General features: G+C 42.0%; 1 protein-coding gene across 3 annotated transcripts in view; it reads left to right on the top strand.

The window, feature by feature from the left end:
• Positions 1–23,508, top strand: part of COL19A1 (collagen type XIX alpha 1 chain) — a 1,105,372-nt gene that overhangs the window by 1,028,086 nt on the left and 53,778 nt on the right. For all 3 annotated transcript variants that reach the window (XM_077487416.1, XM_077487415.1, XM_077487417.1), the window contains exons 48-49: positions 4,907–5,077; positions 13,899–13,965. In XM_077487416.1, the coding sequence (XP_077343542.1) occupies positions 4,907–5,077; positions 13,899–13,965 (238 nt within the window). The remainder of the gene's footprint in view (positions 1–4,906; positions 5,078–13,898; positions 13,966–23,508) is intronic.

The raw sequence follows: 23,508 nt of genomic DNA, 5'->3' as shown, positions 1-23,508 counted from the left end.
AAAAAATTAAGAAACAATATATTTTTAATCAGAAATATGAATGTTCATTGTGCATGTTGAGAACATTCCATGCAGGCTGTAAAAACATGGCGATTGAAACCCCAGCGGAATAATTGTAATATTATAGTTACAGGAAAAGGCCTCCAATTTAACTGTCAAGGAAAAATGGATATGATAGTTTGTCCTCCATTGAACTTTAAAGCAAACCTGTGGTGAGGGCATGGACAGCTAACTAATTACAGTTGCAAGTATTATATTACATTTATAGCAAGCTCTCTCTAACATAAAACAATGCAAGAACTGTGGAGGCCAGAGCTATCTTATGCTGCCCTGCTAAACCCATATGCTTCTCCTACCATGTGTGTCTCTACAGTCTTTTTTCATCTTAAGTTTTTTTATATAATTTTATATTTTTATTTGAAAACATTGACATTCCAAGTGGGTACATCAAAAAACGAGAAAAAGAAAGAAACCCTTTTTCAGAAGCAATCAGAAGTTGTGGGTACATCAAAAAACGAGAAAAAGAAAGAAACCCTTTTTCAGAAGCAATCAGTAGTTAGTATACAGTTCACACTTGTGACAATGTAATGCAGATCCCTTTTTAATCTGTACAGCAAGTAATAAAAGCAGTATTAAATCTGAAATCATAGTGCTTTCAACTTCCACCCTTTTCACATAAAAATACCCCAGACCCCTGACTGATTTTGGCCATTATATATGCAATTTATAATAAACTTCCGGTTGCCGACAAGACCATAAAGACACAAATGGGGTAGGGAAGTCTGCAGGTGTTATGTTCTTCAAATTAGCAGATGCAATGGGGTTGATTTACTAAAATGGAAGAGTACAAAATCTGGTGCAGCTGTGCCGCTCAGCAGAGTTTGCCAGCTCAGCAGGAGATCTCTCCGTGGATCTCTACTGACCCGGCGGATGACAGGTCCGTCTCACTGAATGGGGAGGGGCCTGTCAGAGCACCGCTAATTCCTATGGAGGGATTGGACGAAAACGGACATCATGTCCGTTTTCAGCAGATCTCATCCAATCCAGTCCGCCAGGATGGATGCAAACGTATCGCCATACGTCTGATTTTAGTGGATTGGATGTCAGCAGACATCAGTCACTCCATAGACCTGCATGGAGCGTCCGTTCAGGTCCGCCTAAAAAACTGACAGGCAGACCTGAACAGTCCATCTGTGTGAAAGGGGTGTCAGGGAAATAGGCGCAATCTCACGAGGTACGCTCGTGTTAGCGTGCGTCAGCGCCTACGGAAGCGCAAAGTAGTTTCAAGACGAACGACCGACGCTACGTCTAACCAGGCGGGCATACGCGGTGATGTTACGAATACACGACGTACTCGATGTAGCCGTACGATCGCCCCGACGCGCTCACGACGTGACCTGGGTACCTCGCCTATTTAAACGTTCGCCTGACAGTGCCGCATCGCTGGATTATCGTCAGCTCTCCTGTGAACCTGTACCCGTGTTTCCTGTTATCCGACCTCCTGTGTACCGACCCGGCTTGCTTGACCTACTCCTGTTATTCTCCTGGCTCTGACTCCTGGCTTGTACCTGACGTTCCTGGTCTGCTTCCTGCACCCGATCCCGGCTTGTCTTGACCACTCTCTGGACTTCTGCTGCCCACTCTCGGACTTCCTAGCACGGTTGCCCTTAGAGACTTGCTTACCCGGTACCTGACCTCTGCTGCTGCTACCTGGCAACCTGTGCTACTGTGGGCACTGCATCCCTGTGTCAACTTCAGGGTTGTACTGTACTCGGCCGCAAGGGGAGCCCTCTCAGCATCTCGGCCTCGCTCCTGACCATGACAAGGGGCCTAAAGCCAGTGTAATGTAAACAGAAGCAGTCATGGTATCATGCAAAAGGGTGTATTTATAAAATAAACGTGCATACTAATTTGCCCAGTGAAACTGCATGTACATTCATTCAGTGCGAGTGTGGGAAAAAATATATGTCATTAGGCTATTTCTGGGGCTGGTCAAATATGTTTCATACATTTAAACACTTGAGCTATGGAAGACTTTACCCCCTTCATGACCAGTGCATTTTCTGTTATTTAGTACTGTTCTACTTTAGATACACTAAAATATACCCTTAAGGTGCCACCTACCTAATTAATATGTCAAAAGGGTGGAAGCAATGCTAACATATGGGGATTGGATACCCTCAAAAACTTTAGAGTAAAAATTACAAAATGAAAAAAGCGGGAGAAGGAGAGGATGGGAGCTAACAGTATAGAGATTGAATGACAAACTTGAAATAAAAACATGTAACAGCTCAACCAACCCTGTGGTAGCATATATCTATGGAACTTACAAACATGATTCGTAAAAAAAGATTTATTGGTGTCAAGATTAAGAAAAAGACATCAGAAAATATCATACATACATTAGCATTTAAGCTATAAAAAACAAAAGGACCATCTCTGAACAGGTGGTGTGATTCCACCCAAGTTGCAGGAGTTGTAAAAATGCTGTAATAAGTCTGGAATGATAGCCCCAGGTCCAAACAACCTATGAAGAGTGACTCAAGTGATAAATCAAGGTTGAACTGATATTCAAAAAGGGAGGATGAATGAAGTCAAACCACAAATGTAGAAGCTATGAGATGAGATCAAGGGTTCTCCTGATCTGCATTGGAAAAACTGTAGACAAGTACCGTATATACTCGAGTATAAGCCGAGATTTTCAGCCTCTTTTTTGAGGCTGAAAGTGCCCCCCTCGGCTTATACTCGAGTCATCGCTGTCTGCCCGCTCGATCAGCGTGTCGAGCAGACAGACAGCGGCCATTCTACGATTCAAAAGCCGCGCCTCCGGCTCCGCCTTCGCCTGTGATAGGCGGAACACTGAATTTCCCAGCAGCCTGTGTTCCGCCTATCACGGACATCGTATCATCCTCGTACTACGGACGAGGATGATACGATGTCAGTGATAGGCGGAACACAGGCTGCTGGGAAATTCAGTGTTCCGCCTATCACAGGCGAAGGAGGAGGCGCGGCTTTTGAATTTTACAATGGCCGCCGAAGAGGGCACGGGACGGAGGCAAGGCAAGGCAAGGCACGGCACGGCACGGCACGGGACGGGACGGAGGCAAGGCAAGGCACGACGGCAAGGCACGGCACGGCACGGGACGGAACGGAGGCAAGGAGGCAAGGCACGGGACGGAGGCTCGGGACAAAGGTAGGCTGGACACACACACACACACACACACACACACACACACACACACACAGGGATGGGTGGATGGATGGAGACACACACAGGGATGGGTGGATGGATGGAGACACACACAGGGATGGATGGATGGAGACACACACACACAGGGATGGATGGATGGATGGATGGAGACACACACACACAGGGATGGATGGATGGATGGACACACACACACACAGGGATGGATGGACGGACACACAGGGATGGACGGACACACAGGGATGGACGGACACACACACAGGGATGGACAGGCATGTCTCACCCTCGGCTTATACACGAGTCAATAAGTTTGCCAGTTTTTTTGGGGGTAAATTGGGGGCCTCGGCTTATATTCGGGTCGGCCTATACTCGAGTATATACGGTAGATGATTGTATTAGGGTGGAAGGTGTGGAAGGTGGTTGTGAAGAAATGGGGGATCATTGCTGGGTAACAGTGGTCAAGAGGAGGTGTGTAAGTGGAATGGTAATGAATATAAGTGTCCAATAAAGTGCTGTATGGCTCACTGGAACCATATGATCATAGTCCTCCTTGACCTCTTTCTCACTGTACCAATCAGAGTCCTTATGAAGACTCACTCTCACACCCCAAATAAAACAGTAAAGTGAAAAGGTAATCCTTTCCAGAAAGTAATAGTCCTTTCTCAAGAATGGTAAATGTATTGATACTTATCAGCTTGTGATCAAGTCCACAGGTCCTGGATCTCGGGGGGAAGTTCCTCCCTTGTTTTTGAAAACAGCAGTCTTGCAAAATATGTAAAACCATATATGGGTCAAAAGCATGTAGTCCAGAGATGGGCCATGCTGGCCTGACCTGTTTCACCGATCCCTGATGGCTGTGTCAGAGGCTGGTTGCCAATACGATCCCCTCACCCTGTGGATTATGATGTCACAAACATCAGGACAAGGATCCTTATCATGAAGCATGTGACTGTTATTTTTAATCTCATTGACTCAACCAAAAATAACTACCACTTTAAAAGAAAGATTGTTATCTAGCTGTTTTAGGTTTGTGAATTGAACCTATTGTGACTAATAAATCATAAACTTCTTGATTACATTACGTTTTCCAATGTAATTCCTAGTAAAAATGTTTGCCCAATATTATAGATGATGTTGGTCAATAAGATCCTAGAGTATCAATGCTATTGAACTGTCCTGTTAGAATACTGCAGGTGTAATCTTTGAAAATCCAACAATAACTGTCAGGAACAGCAGTGCACCTGTAAACATCCTGGAAACCAGCTGTTCCCGTAATTATATGAATGTGTTGCTCAAGAATAGATGAATTCCCATCTCAAACTCTGTCACAAAAATAAATAGCATTTGCAGGATTGCAGCTTTAAGCAATGAATTGTACACAACACTATTTAATAGCTATATATGTTTCCATTGTTTTCTTTTAGCTTTCTATTGAATTACTATAAGACATATACAGTGATTAATCTTTTATCACAGAACAGGCAGAAGAGGTTCCACAGTTCAGTTTACTGTAGTATCATTTTAGCAGCCTATATTTCGAGAATACATTGCTCTTTTTAATCTTTATAGCTCAAGGATCAATATCATTTTATTTTGTAACATGTTTATTTATCTTTGTTTTCCTTAGTGTATTATCTTTGATATATTGTGTTATGTAGTAACTAATCATATTTTTTCTAATCTACAATGCTTTTTAAGGGAGATCCTGGTATAACAGGAGATCAAGGTCCAAGAGGAAAAACAGGTCTACCAGGAGAGAAGGGAGATATGGGACCCACTGGGCCACATGGACAACCTGGAGATAGGGGCTACCCTGGACAACCAGGAAATGATGGTCATCCAGGACCACCTGGACCTCCAGGAATAACGGTTAGTTTGGTGCTAAATTATGTTAAGGTTCTATTGTGCACTAGTATGGAGATATTTTTATATTTGACAAAAATTGTCCCAATTGCGGACAAGATATGGGTTTATGGAGATATTGCTGGTAAGTCAAATCTTTTTTATATGATTAGCTGATTTCTGACACCAAATTAAATATAAGTACAATATCTCACAAAAGTGAGTACACACCTCACATTTTTGTAAATATTTTATTATAGCTTTTCATGTAATAACACTGAAGAAATTACACTTTGCTACTATGTAAAGTAGTGAGTGTACAACTTGTATAACAGTGTAAATTTGCTGTCCCCTCAAAATAACTCAACACATAGTCATTAATGTCTAAACCATCCACAGGCAACAAAAGTGAGTACACTCCTAAGTGAAAATGTCCAAATTGGGCCCAATTAGTCATTTTTCCATCCAAGAACAGAAAAGCAGGTGTGTTCAATTTGGTGTTATCGCTCTCACTCTCTCTTACTGGTCACTGGAAGTTTAACATGGCTGTCACGTACCTTGCAGCAGAGTCAGACTGTTGAGGGTGGCCTCTTGCACGGTTCCGGTCTCCACATCCCTGGAGGTGGGAACAGGGAGCGTGAAGACAGGGAAAGGGTGCAGGTGCCTGCAGATTGAAGTTGAAGGCCTGGAGATGCTGGGTTCTCATGGAGGAAGAGGTGTAGGTCGATCACGGAGGAATACAGCGGAAGCCAAGCAGGCGTAAAGGAAACACTGCACGTCTGGAACAAGCAAGGTCGGCAACTGGCTGGCAACGAGGTACAGGAACGAAAGGCAGGTGCGTAGTCAAGGACGAGCAAGGGTCTGGTAACGTGCTGGCAGTGAGGTACAAAATCAGGAAGCAAGCCGAAGTAGTAAGTCCAAGCCGAGGTCAGTAATAGTCCAAGAAATAGAAACAAGGAGTATCCAAAGGAATAGGCGAACGTGTCGGGTAATCAGGAACAAGGACACAGGAACCAACAACGATCAGGTGTCTCAGGAATAGCTAAAGACGATCCAGCACTGGTATCAGGCCAGGATCCCGTTTATATAGGGAGAGATGTGCCAGGATTGGTGGAAGTGGCCGTGCGTGCGAGAGTACGTACATACGTTCGGTTTGCGTGGGTGCGTCCGCGTGTTCGGTTTGGCGTGCGTCCACGTGTTCGGATTGGCCTGCGTCCGTTCATTCCGGAACTCGTACGCCTCTGACGGGGACACCGCGCATGGTGCCTAGAACGAAGGTGAACCGCTGCTACACGGGGATGGACATTCACATGGTGAGTTCCCTGACAGCGCCCCCCCCTTAAGGGCAGCCTCCGGGTGCCTCTTTGAACCAAACTTTTAGAGCGATGAAAAGCCCGTATGAGCCTCTGGGCATGAAGGTTCGCTTCGGGTTCCCAGGAATTCTCTTCAGGACCAAAGCCTTTCCATTTGATCAAGTATTGGTTTTGTCCTTGACGTTTCCTGTAATCCAAAATGGCTTTGATCTCGAACTCCTCCTCTCCATCTACCAACACAGCTTCTGGAGGGCCTATCTCCCGATCTGGAATGGAATTGGGTACATCAGGCTTGAGTAAAAAAGCATGGAATACAGGTTGGATCTTGAATGAGCCGGGAAGTTCAAGTTCATAGGCCACTGGATTGATTTTCTTTTTAATTGGAAAAGGTCCCAAATATCTGGGTCCCAATTTTTTAGAGGGACATGCCAGTTTCAGGTTTGCGGTTGAAAGCCATGCACGATCACCGACCTTTAATGCCGCGTACACACGACCAGACTTTTCGAGGGACTAAGTCTGACAGACTTTCGACGGAGTTCTGACAGAGTTCTGATGGACTTTCCGAATGAACGGACTTGGCCACACACAATCACACCAAAGTCCGACGGATTCGAACATGATGACGTACGACTGGACTAGAATAAGGAAGTTCATAGCCAGTAGCCAATAGCTGCCCTAGCGTCGGTTTTTGTCCGTCGGACTAGCACACACACGAGTGGATTTCTCAGTAGAAACTGGGTCCGGCAGAGTTCTGTCGGAAAAATTTGAAACATGTTCCATTTCTAAAGTCTGTCTGACTTTTGCAAATCAAAAGTCCGCTGCAGCCCACACACGTTCGAATAGTCTGCCGGAATCATTCCGTCAGACTTTTGATGTTGAAAAGTCTGATCGTGTGTACGAGGCATAAGTCCATTCCCCCCTTCTTTTCTTGTCGAAAAATCTTTTATTGTCTTCCTGTGCCTTGGAAATGGTTTCTGCCAAGGGTAATAATGAGGCCCAATCCTCCTGGGAAAAGGAAGTGAAACAACGTAAGTACTGCTCCAACATCTGATTAGTACGTTCTGTCTGCCCGTTCGTTTGGGGATGATAGGCTGAGGAAAAATTTTGTTTGATACCTAGAGCTTCACACAACGACCTCCAGAATTTTGACGTGAACTGAACTCCACGGTCAGAGACAATATTACTGGGAATTCCATGGAGCCTAACAACTTCTTTAATGAATATTCTGGCTGTCTCAGTTGCAGATGGAGTTCCCTTCATGGGAATGAAGTGTGCCATTTTAGAAAACCACAAAGATAGAAGAGAACCCTTCAGATGGAGGGAGCTCAACAGTAAAGTCCATTGCGATTTTATCCCATGGTCTTTCAGGGATGGGTAATGGTCTCAACAATCCCCAGGCTTTATTTTTGCTATTTTTATTCCAGAGGCAGGTTGGACAAGAGTTGACATAGTTCCTACAGTCCTTTGCAAGATTTGGCCACCAGAAGTGTCTTTGAACTAAATTCATTGTCTTGTGACCCCCAAAGTGACCTGCCAGGGGATAGTCATGGCAAGCCTGTAGAACAGAAGTGCAGAGATTTTGAGGGATGAAGAGTTTGTCTCCTTGCCAAAAGAGACCATCCTTCTCTTGGAGGTTAGTATCTGGAGAGACTGATGCTCCTCGGGACGACTGACGAACCTGTGATAGAAAACTAGATTGTGTTAGTAAAAAATTTCCAGCTTGCAGAATAGTGTCCGGAGGGGATGAGACTTCAGTTTCTGTGAACATACGGGATAACGCATCAGGTTTACTGTTTTTGGATCCTGGTCTGTAAGTTATATGGAAACTAAAGCGGGAGAAAAAAAGAGCCCATCTCGCTTGCCGGGGGCCTGAGGCGTTTGGCCGTTCTGAGGTATTCCAAATTTTTATGATCTGTGAAGATCAATATTGGGTGTGTTGCCCCTTCCAGGAGGTACCACCATTCTTCTAAGGCCGATTTGATTGCCAGAAGTTCCCGATCTCCCACATCATAGTTCCTTTCCGACGCACCTAGTTTTTTGGAAAAGAAAGCTACAGGGTGCATTAATGACTTAGGCCTTTGGCATTGGGACAGAATGGCTCCTACAGCATTCTCTGAGGCATCCACTTCCAGAGTGTAAGGCAGAGCAGGGTCAGGATGTTTAAGTATTGGGGCAGATGTGAATAGTCCTTTTAATTTATCAAATGCAGCTTGAGCTGCAACAGTCCATTGAAACCGACTTTGTTTGCTGGTGAGTTGTGTGATAGGTGCTATAACACTGGAGAAATTGTTGATAAACTTTCTATAGAAATTAGAGAATCCAATGAAACGTTGCACCCCTTTTTTGTCAGTTGGAGGTGGCCAGGACAAAATGGCTGAAACCTTCTGAGGATCCATTTCCACTCCCTCAGTTGATATCACCAGGCCGAGGAAGTGAATGGTCTTACGTTCGAACTCACATTTCTCGGCTTTAGTCCATTTTGCCTTAGACTGAGAAGAACCTGTTTTACATGGTCACGATGGGCTTCTAGAGAGTTTGAAAATACCAAGATATCATCCAAATAAACAATTACGAACAAATCCAAAAAGTCCCTGAAAATATCATTAACAAAATGTTGAAAAGTAGCTGGTGTGTTGCAGAGTCCGAATGGCATGACCAGATACTCAAAGTGGCCAAAGCGTGTCCGAAAAGCTGTTTTCCATTCGTCCCCTTCACGGATTCTGATCAAATTATAGGCCCTTCATAAATCCAGCTTTGTAAATATTCTCGCCGACCGAAGTCTCTGGAATAATTCCGGGATCAATGGAAGGGAATAGCGATTTTTAATCGTCATCTTATTCAAATCCCTGTAGTCGACAGACGGGCGAAGCGAATGATCCTTCTTTTCGACGAAGAATATTCCGGCACCAGCTGGAGAAGAGGAATGTCGGATAAATCCTTTCTTGAGATTCTCATCGATATATTCTTTGAGGACCAGAAGTTCAGGTTCCGATAAGGGAAATATCCTTCCGAAAGGAATTTCGGCTCCTGGCAATAATTCAATTGCGCAATCGTAAACCCGATGAGGAGGAAGAGTGTCAGCCTTTCGTTTGTCAAAAACGTCTAGGAAACTATGATATGTGGCTGGGACCAGTCTCTGGGTCTCAGATGTAGGGCCTGAGCAGGCAATGACTGGGACCAGATGGTGTGAGATCTTGAGGCAATTCTGAAGGCAGTAAGCGGACTGAAAAACCACCTCACCAGTCACCCAGTTTATTTGGGGATTATGGGCTTGTAACCAGGGCATTCCCAAAATGATTGGAAATAGAGGTGAAGAAATGACATCAAGGCGGAGTAGTTCTTGATGATCGGATAGTATGTTGGCGGATAACGGTTGAGTCTCATGGGTAATGGGGCCAGATCTGATGTTTGATCCATCCGCTAACCGTATGGAGAGTTGACGTTGCTTGGGTATCAATGGAATATTGTGTTGAAGAACAAGAGCATGATCAATGAAGCAGCTACAGGCGCCAGAATCAACTTTAGCTTGAACCTGGAGTGTTCCTTCTGGAAGCTGTATGGAAAGGGGAACAGCAATGTGAATCGTTTTTGTCAAAGGTAATGTATTGAGTTCAAGAGATGAGGTTTTGAACTTACGGATATTTTTTGGACACGTATTTGCATAATTTACCAGCTTCTCCACAATAGAGACAGAGATTGTTCTGGCGTCGGCGTTGCTTTTCTTCCGGAGATAACGGTGAACGAAGCAAGCCTATTTGCATTGGCTCTGGAGCTTCAGAAGTGGTAGCAGGTGTAGGAATGGGAGGATGATTTGGGACCTTAGGTAACATCCATGTGGGACGGATCTGGCCGATTCTCTCAGATCTCCGTTCCCTGAGGCGACGATCGATTTGAATTGATACTTGTATTAGGTCCTCCAAAGAACTGGGAACTTCGATACGGGCCAACTCATCTTTTAGAGGCTCGGAAAGTCCAATGCGGAACTGGTAACATAGGGAGGCGTCATTCCACTGAGTATCAGAACTACACCACCTGAAGTCCGTTACGTAATCCTCTACGGGTCTGCGACCCTGCTGCAGAGCATGGCGACTGGCCTCAGCAGTTGTGGCACGCTGAGGGTCATCATACAACTTAGCCATCTCATTCAAGAAAGAGTCCATAGTATCAAGCAGAGGACTGGCCTGTTCTAATAAGCGGTGAGCCCAGGTTTGGGGTTCCCCCTGAAGTAAGGAGACGATGAATCCCACCTTTGTGCTCTCCAAGGAGAAGGTACGAGGCTGTAGCAGAAAATATAATTGGCACGCATTTCTGAAGGCACGGAATTTGCTGCGATCTCCGGAAAACCTCTCTGGAGTGGAAACTCGAGGCTCGTGGGTGGCACCACTACTGCAGGTGCAGATGCTGAAGTTGCCGGACTGGAAGACCGGGATGCTGTGGCCCCTTGGGAAGCAGCGGTGCTTGGTGTTAATGACTCCACTCTCTGCTCAAGTTGATGATAACCATCTTGCAGGCCCTGGACTGCCTGGGTAAGGGCGGAGATCTGTTGACACAAGGCTTCCAAAGGTGAGGCCCCCCTGTCGGACTCCATTCTGGCTGGATTGTACTGTCACATACCTTGCAGCGGAGTCAGACTGTTGAGGGTGGCCTCTTGCACGGTTCTGGTCTCCGCCCATGGCAGGAAGTGTCTGTAATAAGTTCTCTCTCATGTCCCTGAGCACTACTCCCCGGCGGCCCCTCCTCTCTTCTCGCCCATCCCCATTTGCTTGTGACATCATCTGGGATGGAGGAGAAGAGAGGAGGGACCCCCCGGGGAGCAGCGCTGCGTGACATGAGAGAGAACTTATTACAGACGCTTCCTGCGCTACTCTGCATTTGAAGAAAACGTCAAGTAAACACTTTGCCCTGATGTGCCCCATGTGCCCTGCATGTGCCCTGATGTCCCCATGTACTCTGATGTGCCCTGAATGTTGCCCATGTGCCCTGAATGTACCTTGATGTACCCCATGTGCCCTGATGTGTCTTGATGTGTCCCATGTGCTCTGATGTGCCCCATGTGCCCTAAATGTGCCCCATGTACCCTGATGTGCCCCATGTACACTAATGTGCCCCATGTGCTCTGATGTGCCCCATTTGCCATGAATGTATGAATGCCTAGGAATTTGGGGGGACCTCCACGCACAATTTTTTTTTACATTTTGGTTCGAGGATCCCCTAAATATTCATACCAGACTCAAAGGGCCTGGTAATGGACTGGGGGGATCCCATACCATTTTTTTCTTGGCTTTTATCTGTATTACCAAGACGTGATAATTCACTATAGCCGCTATTACTTTTAAATTACTTTTTTTCCTTTAGAAATGTCATTTTGTGCAGGGACTGTTCTAAACACGAGAAAAATGCGCCACTTTACAGACATACTATAGACACCCCCCAGGTACGAAATTTAAAGGAATATTTCACTTTTATTGTTTCACTTTAAGCATTATTAAAATCACTGCTCCTGAAAAAACAAGCGTTTTTAAAACTTTTTTTTGCATTGATACATGTCCCTTGGGGCAGGATCCGGGTCCCCAAACACTTTTTATGACAATAACTTGCACAGTAACCCTTAAAATTAGCACTTTTGATTTCTCCCATAGACAATTTACTATAGCCGCTATTACTTTTAAATTACTTTTTTTCCTTTTAGAAATGTCATTTTGTGCAGGGACTGTGCTAAACACTGGAAAAATGCGGCACTTTACAGGCATACTATAGACACCTCCCAGGTAGAAATTTAAAGGAATATTTCACTTTTATTGTTTCACTGTAAGCATTATTAATATCACTGCTCCCGAAAAAACGGGTGTTTAAAAAAAATGTCATTGATACATGTCCCCTGGGGCAGGGCCCAGGTCCCCAAACACCTTTTATGACAATAACTTGCATATAAGCCTTTAAAATGAACACTATTGAAATTTGATAATGTCCTATAGACTTTAACGGTGTTCCGGAGGCTTTTGAATTTGCCCCGAACACCGGCCCGAACTTATGCTCAGGCCGAACTGTTCACCCATCCCTAATGCCATTGCCCACACAAATAAAGAGCTGTGCAGAAAAGGGACAAATATAAAATAAACAAATAAACATAAATTGTGAATGTTGTAGTTTGGTGCTGCTCCTTAGGATGAGACAATCATTTTTTTTTTTCATTTTCTAAAATATCACTTTAGCTTGTAATATTTCCTGTAGCAAGAATGACAAAAAAAATACTCCCCACGTTAAAGATGGCATAAGAGGGTCTGTTGTATTACTATGTATTTTAAGGTGGAACCCCATGCAAAAAACAAAGAAATGCCCCTCCTCCCACTCCCCTAAAATAAGCACCAAACCCACATCTGCTCAGCAAGGGAGAGTTCCTTGCCAGGGGGTACCCCTTGGCAAAGCACATTGTCCCCAGGTTGATATGGACAGGGGCCTCTTACAACCATTGTGTTTTTGGGGTCTGCAGGTAAGGGGCTTATTATACCTTTTAAAAATAGGGAATCTTGCTTTTTTTCTGTGAAACTCTTTCTTATTTCCTAATTAAAAACCTTTCTGTTTTCTCACTGTGAAACTGCAACCTATTAAACCACCTCACATAGTGTGCATGAGCGGAACAATTCTTTTGTCCTATTTTGTAAGAAAATACACTCTAATTTAGATTTATTGGTTAAAACCTGTCTGGAGATTCCCTCATAAACTGTGGTCTAATAAACCTACTTACATGAGGTGCATTGAGTTTATGCAATATTTCTGGCTTGTTTCCTGTGAAATAATAATGGTTGCAAATTTCTGACATTGTAATAGTTTCAATGAACATCCCAAAAACTGAACCTAGGCATATTCACGTATCCCTGGAAGACAATAATAGTGCTATAGATAACAGCACACCTGTAGGATATGAGTTATAGGAAATTGATGAGCTTTTATATAATAAACTAAATGTGACAATATATAAACTTTAAATTTGTATTATCAGTTGCAATCCTAAATGTTTAACACACAAACAGTTTCATAACATTCCTTTATTTAAGTATTGACTAACAAGATGCAGAAATACTTGGGTCATTGATCTCTATACATGTCACTTTTTGTCATGAGATAATCGGAAAACTGAGTGCAGACAAATCATACTTATATAGTGCAAGTATTTCTTTGCTGCTAGTCTACAATAGCTGCAAAAAGAAATTCCATTCAGATCATACTGTAGCACTGGAACTGTGTGAGTCAGAGATGAATGGGCTAATGTCCACATGGGACCTAGAAGCTGTTACGGTATGCTATGCAACTTTTCATGATTCATTCCTACTCATCAGAACAGAATCTCCTCCAGCACATGGCCAAATATTTTACTGAACAGAAACCTGACAAGGAAAATAACAATCTAGGAATCCACTCGATAGAGAAGTATTTTTAAAGACACCTCTGTGCCATCTCAAATACAAAGATGTATTATATTTTATGCTGTACTTTTGTTTCAATTATGCAAATAACCATAATAAATTTCTTTGCAGACACAGAATATTCCATTTGAAGAACTGAAAAAATATATTAAACAAGAAGTTTTGCGAATATTTGAAGGTAAGAGAGACCAGGTAGAAAATATGAATATGTCATCTAAGCTAGCTATCATTACATTCTGAATTCATAGTGTTTCCTCCATCTGCGGTTAAGAAGCCTTTTTGTCATTCTAGTTCTGAGTTATTATAAACCATGTAGAATATATTCTTCAGTGTGTGCGTGCACATTTGCATTTTCTCTTTTTGTTGATAATTATCATTTAGAACAATGTGACACTGGTTATTCTACCTCTGGCAAAGGTCCAGCAGTGGCAGTATGACAGAAATGTAACCACCACTGGTCAAAACCTCACAGAATGCAGTGATATGGTGACACTTCAATAATTTAGGCCAGGGATATGTAATTAGTCGACCTCCAGTTGTTGCAGAACTACAAGTCCCATGAGGCATAGCAACACTCTGACAGCCACAGGCATGATACCCAGAGGCATGGAGGCATGATGAGACTTGTAGTTTTGCAACAGCTGGAGGTCCGCTAATTGCATATCCCTGATTTAGGCATTAAGAGGGATACCATGCCAGTAAGTGAGTTGAGATGAAGCAAATCGGTTGCTGGTAAGTTGTTAACAGCAACAAAATACATTGTAGATCATGTGGCATAAACCATATAGTTTCTAACAATGGATGAAAAAATCAAATTTTCTTATTTATAAAAAGTCCAGACACTGCCATTTAAATGAGTTACTTCTGAAGTGAAAAAACATTTAGAGAAAGCATTTTTTTACCTCTTTCTTCCTTAAATGTAATGTCTAGTATTTACAGAATGGTGCCACTCTGGGGACTGTACAACACAATTATCCTAATCCTTCACAATTAATTACCTACCTATCTAGAAGAACCTTTCATATAATTTTAAAGTTTATCTGCTTCAATGAACAAGACAGGACATATCACTAACAAATGAAAAGCAAAAATATAATAGTTTCTAAATGGGATGATGATGTAAATTATTAAGTTAATTTAAACAATTAAGTTCAACAGACAAGTTTTTTTTTATCAAAAACTAGGTCAGGCTGCAGTTCCAGCAGCCTATCTGGAAGTCTGTTAACCACTTACTTACTGGGCACCTCAACCCCCCTCCTGCCCAGACCAATTTTCACCTTTGACCACTGTCACTATTTGAATGACCATTGCAAGGTTATACAACACTGTACCCAAATTATATTTTTACTACTGTGGGCACTGATTGGGGGGCAGTGTGGGCACTGATTTGTGGCACTGACAGGCGGTATTTGTGGACACATGAGGATAACGATTACCGATCCTCTGTTTGTGATCAGCTGTCATTGGCTGACAGCTGATCACGTGGTAAGGGGCTGGGATTGCCTGTGTGCCTCCTTCAGGGGGGAGTGGCCAGCTTTGAAAGAAGAGGACATCAATAGACGGCCTCCCGGCAAAGTAGATACGTGCTGTGGCTGTCATTTGGCTTTGGTGTGGATCTGAACAAGTTAAAAAAAAGTAGTGGGTTTAACACTTTGATTCTTTGGAAATATAAGGATATGATTGAAGAAAATAATGTAACAACAAAATAACAATGTTTTAATAAACTAATAACACATATATTTGTAATTAATTTTCCTAAACCGTATATTTAGTGGCCTTCATTTAAATGTACCATTAACCATCTAAGCTGACCTGTATTATTACCCACTGCATTGTACCGATGTACTGTTATCAGTATAATGTAATGTAATGATTTTTTGCTGTTCTCCACATTATCTATAACATATTGTACACATTATATGTTGAACTTTTTTATGTGTGCACCTGAAGCTTGCAATCATTACAGTAGTTTCCTAATAATTGTGAATTGTGAGTCACTGAAGTAAATCCTGGCAACATGTCACTGTGACAGAGTGAACAAAGTGAAATGTTCTTTGTAAGTGCAATTTTTACACCTGTATGTTATCGTCTTCATCACATTCAGTGGGAACAACCAGCAAAAGGTTTATCAGCATAGATAAATTAATAATATTGCTTGATATGCTTGATAACATGTGCAAACTCAGTTTTCCTTTTTACTAGTTTAATCTAGTTTAATTTAAAGTAAGCGTCACCTTGCACTCACATTACAGTGAAAGAAGTCTGTTTATCTTATTACCAAGCAGACATTTCTGATATACTTAACACCTAATGAACTTTAAAATGTAATGTTATCAAGTTCATACTGTATAGTAAAAAAAACACAACCACAAATGTATGCCCCCCATTGTGGTTCTAATGCCACGCACACACGATCAGAAATCTCACCGGCAAAAGTCTGATGAGAGCTTTTGGTCGGATATTCCAACTGTGTGTATGCTCCATCTGACTTTTTCTGGCTGAATTGAGAGCAGGTTCTCTATCTTTCCGATGGAAAAAGTTCCCATTGGAAATTCCGATCGTCTGTAGCAATTCTGACGTGCAAAATTCCTACGCATGCTCGGAAGCATTTAACTTAATTTTCTTGGCTTGTCGTAGTGTTGTACGTCACCGCATTCTTGACGGTCGAAAATTCAGAGAACTTTTGTGTATGCAGACCAAGCTTGAGTGGAATTCCGTCGGAAAAACCATCCAAGATTTTTCCGCCGAAGACTCTGATCGCGTGTACGGTGCATTAGAGTTTGGTAATTGAACCCAAAAGCTGATCCCTATGTGATTGTACAAAACAACAAATCTTTTTTTCTGACTCTGCAAATTGGGTTCTTTTCCAAGTCAACTCATTTACTTTAATGTAAATTAAATTGACTAACCGTAGAAAGTATTAACTAATGTACATTTTAAAATAATTGTAAAAGCTAAAATAGGTCTTAAGCAAAATGTCATTTGCACCATTGTGCAGATAACCATTTAATATCAAATCTGGTATTCAGATGTTCAAAAAGTTCATTCCTGTCTGCCCTGCAGGATTTTACATTTCATATCTGAATGGAAATGAAGTGAAAATAATTTGCCTTTGTACAATATGTTGTAGTCATGCAATCAATTACCATGTGTGGTCAAAGCACTGTGCTACAAAGAGTTTTTAAAAGCTTACAATTGCTGCTCATTTGTGTAGTCTGTGAAACCCGTTGCTCAGTACAACTAATTGACAACTCTGGTAGCACATTAAAGAAATAACTCAATAATGCAGAGCCAAGTGCTAAACAGTTATCTCTAAAAGCATTTTAATAGCAGGTAATTACTGCTTCAGGCATTGATTTAATGAATGTTGCTCAAAACTGGTTTTGAGTAAATTAACAGAAATCAATTGCTTTCATACCTGACTGTAGCCAGCCAACAAACTAAATTTAAAAATGAGGGCTTTGTAATGTTATTCTTGTCATACAAGAGTGTTAAAGATTGTGGTTTGCATAGTTCAGTCAGCATTTTTGTAAGTAATTGAATGGTTTTGATGAGAACTGTGTGCATACTATAACAATGTGAATGCAATGCAAAATAAGACACACATATTAAACGTAATATGTTAAACAATAACCCAGGGTATGGGGGCATGCTATTAGAGCAAACCACTGCGCTTTATGTAAATGTGTATGCATTCTCTCAGTATGATATTGTAGCATTTTAGCAGGGAATTCCACTCAGAACTAGTAACTTCCTTATGAAGACAGTTCCTTCTTAAGATGTGCAGCACTGTTAGAATATCAGGAAGACTTATCTCTTTATCCATATTGGAGAGCAATGTGTCATGTGAGTTTATTTTATGGCAATACTAAGAGCATTGAGGGTTAGAAAAATGCCAAATGTATTACATACATACTTTAGCCTGATCTCTAAAGAGATTTTGATTGTGTGCTACTCCATATTCTTTTTCTACTACATTATAAACCAGATTGATACAGGCATAAAAGCTGTTGGAGCTTTTTCCCATGATTCAGTAAGCTCTACCTAGAATAGAAAATGGAAACCTCTATCTGCTAGAGATTTAACAATGTCCTCCATAGTGATAGGTGTTCCTAGAGGAGATTGACACACAGGATAAATGGTGATGGAATGTTTAAATATGGGGGCTAAGATTTTTGTTCATGTATGATAGAGAGGCCAACCCTTTGCCTGTACACAGGGAAGTTCTCCAAGTGCAAGGGACACATGGATAGTGATACGGAGGGAGCAGTCTACATGTTTACCCATGTCTCTGGAGCCTTCCATGTGGGGAAAACAATTAGACCTAGTAGAATGCATTTATATGACCACACTTATGGGATTACCAAGTTTAAACTCAGATCTCCTGTAGGTAAAGATTTATCCTTGGCACACAACAGGGATACCAATATATATTGCAATGATGGGTGCTATATTGATGTCTTTCGAAGACTAAAGTGAATACACATACTATATACTGTATGTAAAAATGGATATCAATCCACTATACTAGATTGATGGCTACATTGAGTATGTTATGACCTTTTGTATGTATCCGGTTCTGTCTTGATCACTGTGCATACGATCAGTTCTTATGTGTGAGTGACACAATGGATATGGTGAAATATATTTAGAATAGGAATACCGATAAATAAGATATACCAGCATAGCCCTGCATGGAATTGTGGTCTGTCAATTGGTGACACATTAGGTTTATTCCACAACCCTTAATTGTGTTTATATATCTGCTATATAGGGATACAAGGAGGAAGTTAATGTAAATTACTAAAATTAGAAGAGAAGCGGTTTAACCTTAAACTGCATAGAGGGTTCTTTACTGTTAGCCCTTGTACACACGGTCAGACATTCCGACGGAAAATGTCCGATCGGACCGTGTTGTCGGATAATACGACCGTGTGTGGGCTCCATCGGACTGTTTCCATCGGAATATCCGACCGACAAAGTTTTAGAGCTGGGCTATAAAATTTTCAGATCGTTAGTAGAGAATTCCGATCAGACAAAGTGCCACTTATGCTCAGATCAAATTACAAGACCAAAGCTATTGGCTACTAGCCTGAACGTAGTCCCATCGTAACGAAATAACGGCATGTTCTGAACGATCGGATTCTCCGACAACTTTGTCCGACCATGTGTATGCAACACCAGTTTCGGACAAAAGCCAATGGATTTTGTTGTCGGAATGTCCGACCGTGTGTACAAGGGCTAAGAGTGGTAAGGATGTGGAATTATCTTCCAGAGGTGGTGGTTTCAGTGGAGAGCATCGATAATTTCAAAAACTATTAGATGAGCGATTAAACGACCACAACATATAAGGATATACAATGTACTATTAACATAAAAGAACACACACAGGTTGGACATGATGGACTTGTGTCTTTTTTAAACCTCCCCAACTATGTAAGTTCTGTTCTAAATTGTGTGTGCACTACATTTTTGTATATGATGCTAGAAGCAGTTTTTTTTTATATATATTTCCTCTTTATGATATTTTGATATGTAGTATATCTTTGTGGTAAGTAATGGCTGGTTGAGTCCATAACTCAGGTCTTTTATTTTTGCTTGTTTTTAGCTTGAACACTGATTGTATTCATTTTTTTTTTTTTTTTTTAGTGTTCCTCAGTTACCAATTAAAAACAAAAGTCTGTTTTACCACTGTATGCTGCAAGTAGGGTTAATTGTTTTTTTCTTTTTTTAAAGAATGTGAAATCAAATTTGCAAAACACAAAAAAGGATTTTAATCTTCCAAAAATATTACAGTAGCTGAAACATATGCCTATTATAAAATATCAGCTCCCCCTGAACCACTGCTTTATGTCCTTCCCTTATAGAACCTATTCCCCCTTCACCCGTCTTCTTCTCAGCAAAGTATAAGGAGGTGGTGTCGGAAACCTGGTTCTGAGCCACTGCGTCATCCAGTATACCCTCGTTCAGATGGCAGTTGCATGTCCACACATCCGAAGCCAGGGGATGCAGGGAAATGAAAAACGAAGCATGATCCGATATAGTTATGTAGCCAATAGATGCGCCAGATAAGGAGTCAAGGGAAAACTGGTCCATCACCACGAGCATAGACATTATGGGTGGCCGAGATATAGCTATAGTCTCTACCAGTGGGATGGAAAAGCCTCCAACAGTCGACCAAAGGGTGCGCCTACAGGGACTTTCTAAAGTGCTTCAGGAAAATAACACCTTTAAGAAACACAAACCTACCATTAGTGTCCACCATATGGTCTAGTGGAACAAAGGGGCATTGTTTTTGAATAGCTATAGCAACCCAGATTTGGGTCATGGGGAGTTGCTCAAGTACCATGATTTATACAAGTTAGTAGGGAGATGGGAGACCGAGTCAGTGCAAAAGTGTGTTTCCTGTAAAAAGAGTACATGTGCCCCCAGACATTTTGTTTCAAGCCACAACTTACTGCATTTTGTTGAGGAACCCAGACCACGTATGTTGTATGACACGACTTTCAAAGAGACCATGGTGAAAGCCAGCATAGGGGAACAACTTTTCCTCCATCAGGAGAGAGACCAATAGCACGCCAGACCAGCAGCCAAGGAGCATTGAAGACACACCAAGCAGGAATAATAACCTAGAAATAGAACATGTTTCAAATCTGTCTAACGGACTCAATTCCTATCGGGAAAATCATTCTTCTGTGTGCTGGCCCGACGGACCAAATATGAGGCAATGGCAGCTATTGGCTACTGGCTATTGAACTTCCTTTTCTAGTCTCGTCGTATGTCATCACATTCAAAACTAATGGACTTTCGAACGGACTTTAGACCATTCATGTGTGGGCAAGTCCGTTCGTCCGGAAGTCTGACGTACCTCCTTCGAAAGTCCGTCATAACTCAGTCGAAAGTCCGTCGGGAAGACCGTCTGACCTTTTCTACCAGAAAGTCCGGTCATGTGTACGCGGCATAAGTCACAATAGTGCACACACTAACTCACTATTAGAAAACTGATAACCTGCTCTATCTATCTCCACTCCAGCACACTGAAAATGCTTCCTGTGGGAAGAAAACTTTTATAGTGTGAGGTGGAACAATGAGCACTGAGCTGTGATTGGAGAAATTCATCATCACTGTGTCCAATCAGAGCTCTGACAGTGCTCTGTGCCCCAATTGGCAAAGCCTTGCATCTGACCAATGATCAGGTGCAAGGCTTCATCCAATTAGGATCCTAGAATGCACTGTGAAGTGTGTAGTGCATTGTGGGGTGCTCGGCGGGCGAACATCCCACAAGGGCCCGGCAAATTTGGGTGTTTGCAATGTTGGGCCAAACTTTTTCTCAGCCTGGACTGTTCGCCCAACACTTATTATTTACATCATCACTAAGTTCTGTGTGCCCATCCAGAAGAACTCTACAGTACAATAAAAACACTGGCAGTACAGTTTAGTGGCAGTGAAACAGATGACTTTGAGTTTGACCTGTAATTCTATGTTGTAATATGCAATCAAATTTGCTTTAGAATGTTTTAAAAAAAGAACATTTCCATGCACATTTTGCAATTGGAAGAGATTATAAGTTATTGGACAATTGTGGATGGAGTTTTTTTTTTTACAAAGAGTTATGTTAGTGTTATGAAACAGTAAGCTGTAGTCCTTTGAAAGTGGCAATAAAAAAGCAACAGCAAAAGGATCCCCTCACAATTCAAACCAGACCCTTATCCAGGCATGCAGCCCCCCCCCCCTCCCAACTTTCAAGGCAACTTGACCCCATGTTAAAGGGACAAGGGGCTTATTATCACATCATGTGCTTCAAAAGTGATGTGGTGTTTTGTGGAAGGAGGTCTTAGAATCTGGGAACCCCTTTATAATAAGCCCCTGAATACCTGCCCTCTCATATGTAATCGAATAAGAGGTGCACTACCCCTTATTACACATTTCAAGAAGGAGTTAAAATTAAATAAGCACACAGTTCACTTGACAAAGTCCTTTAATTGAAAGAAAACACACATTACATTTTTTTTATTAATTTACCCACACTGCAATTATGATGACTTGCTACCTTTCCTCACTAAAGGAGAGATCCTCAGCACTTTGGTAATATAAGCACAGCTTGGAGCATTTTGGGTGATGTCATTGACCATAATTGGTTCAATAAATGTCAATAGGGTTCAGTGCTAACTTAATGTCTTGATTTAGGAAGCCAGCTCCTTGCTGCAGTGGTTTTTCTATACCTGTGATTCTACTCACATATGACTGACTTCTGTGTTCACCTATGAGCTTCACCTGCTCTACTGTGGAAATCCCTTTTCCTTATAACACTTCTTGCCCCCCCAAATCTGTGTCTTTATATACAGACATGCTCAATGCAACATGTGTTGCCTTAGAAACTTAGTTTTTCTGTGCTCGTGCTTTCCCACATATTACTTGAATTCTGTGTCTGACTTCCCCTGTACCAACCCTGGCTTAATCTACTGTTTTGCCTGCCCATCCGCCACATGCCCTGACCTCGGTTGTTGTTTAGCTCCTCCTCTGCCTCCTGCCATCTGTACTCTGCACACACAAGTGGTCTCTGAATTTTCAGCTGGGTGTACCCGGGGCCACAAACCAGTTCCAGTCTTCTGCAATTCCATCTCCACCATCAGGGGTCCTGGCGAAGAAGCAGGCTGGGGCATAGACCAAGAGGTACCCTGAATTGGCCTACTACAAGGCTCACTACCATTGGGAACCTGACACATCAAGTTTGGCTGACTTCAAAACAGATGCCTTTTTTCATACTTTCATCCTTAGTTAAAGTGGCTATAAACCATCACCTATACCCAGTGAAGTGACTGGGCTCAGGTGATACACAGAGGTGAAACAAAACCTCTTACATAAGTTGTAGCTGTTTATTTAAAGCCAAATAACCTATAAAATATCCCTGTAAAACTCAGAGATGAAAATGGTTTTTCACAGACTCACAAAGTAGGGGGCGGACAGCTGTAGATACACAATGTGCAAGAGTTCTAAAAGGCTTCCAAATTTACAGTTAGCTTGTTTCCTACAGCTAACTGTACCACATGTCAATGGGTTCTCAGGAGTTCAGCAGGATCACATGCCACAGGCCTCTTAAGCAAAACGTGATTTATTTCAGGTTAAATGGCTTGTCAGAAACATGGTGACAGTCCCAAACAGCAAATTTGAATGTTTTTCTTTGCTTTAACTGTGCTACTGTCATTTTTCTCGTGGTAGTTAACTGGGCCTCTATATTTCTTTGCTGTTCCTCTTATTCAGAATATGTTATTCTGCTGTGCCATAGTCATTTGCTGTTGTCTAATATATGCTCCATTTCTGACTTTAAAGAGGGTCTCTTTTCCTTTAAATATCATTTTTTTGAAAAGCCTTTGCTTGTTCTAGCACAAGATGTGATATTCAGGGGGTCAGCAGCAATGTACGACTTAGGTTTATTAAAAAAGACTGACTTTATTCAACCTAAATAGCATGTCAGCAGCAAAACAACGGTCTCCAACAGCAAACAAACTCAAAGGCTCAACTTCAGATTAACATGACTTCAAGACAAACAAAAACATGCTTACTACATTGATTGAACTAAATTTTTTTCATACTTGACCACACACACACACACACACACACACACACACACACACACACACACACACACACACACACACACACACACACACACACACACACACACACACACACACACACACACACTGTGCTCTGCACAGAA

Source organism: Lithobates pipiens, unplaced genomic scaffold, assembly GCF_037356315.1.
Source record: "Lithobates pipiens isolate NorthernLeopardFrog02 unplaced genomic scaffold, aLitPip1_a1.2 Scaffold_18, whole genome shotgun sequence".
In the NCBI taxonomy this organism is placed as follows: domain Eukaryota; kingdom Metazoa; phylum Chordata; class Amphibia; order Anura; family Ranidae; genus Lithobates; species Lithobates pipiens.
The sequence above is the reverse complement of the archived record's forward strand: the minus strand, read 5'-3'. Positions and strand labels throughout refer to the sequence as shown.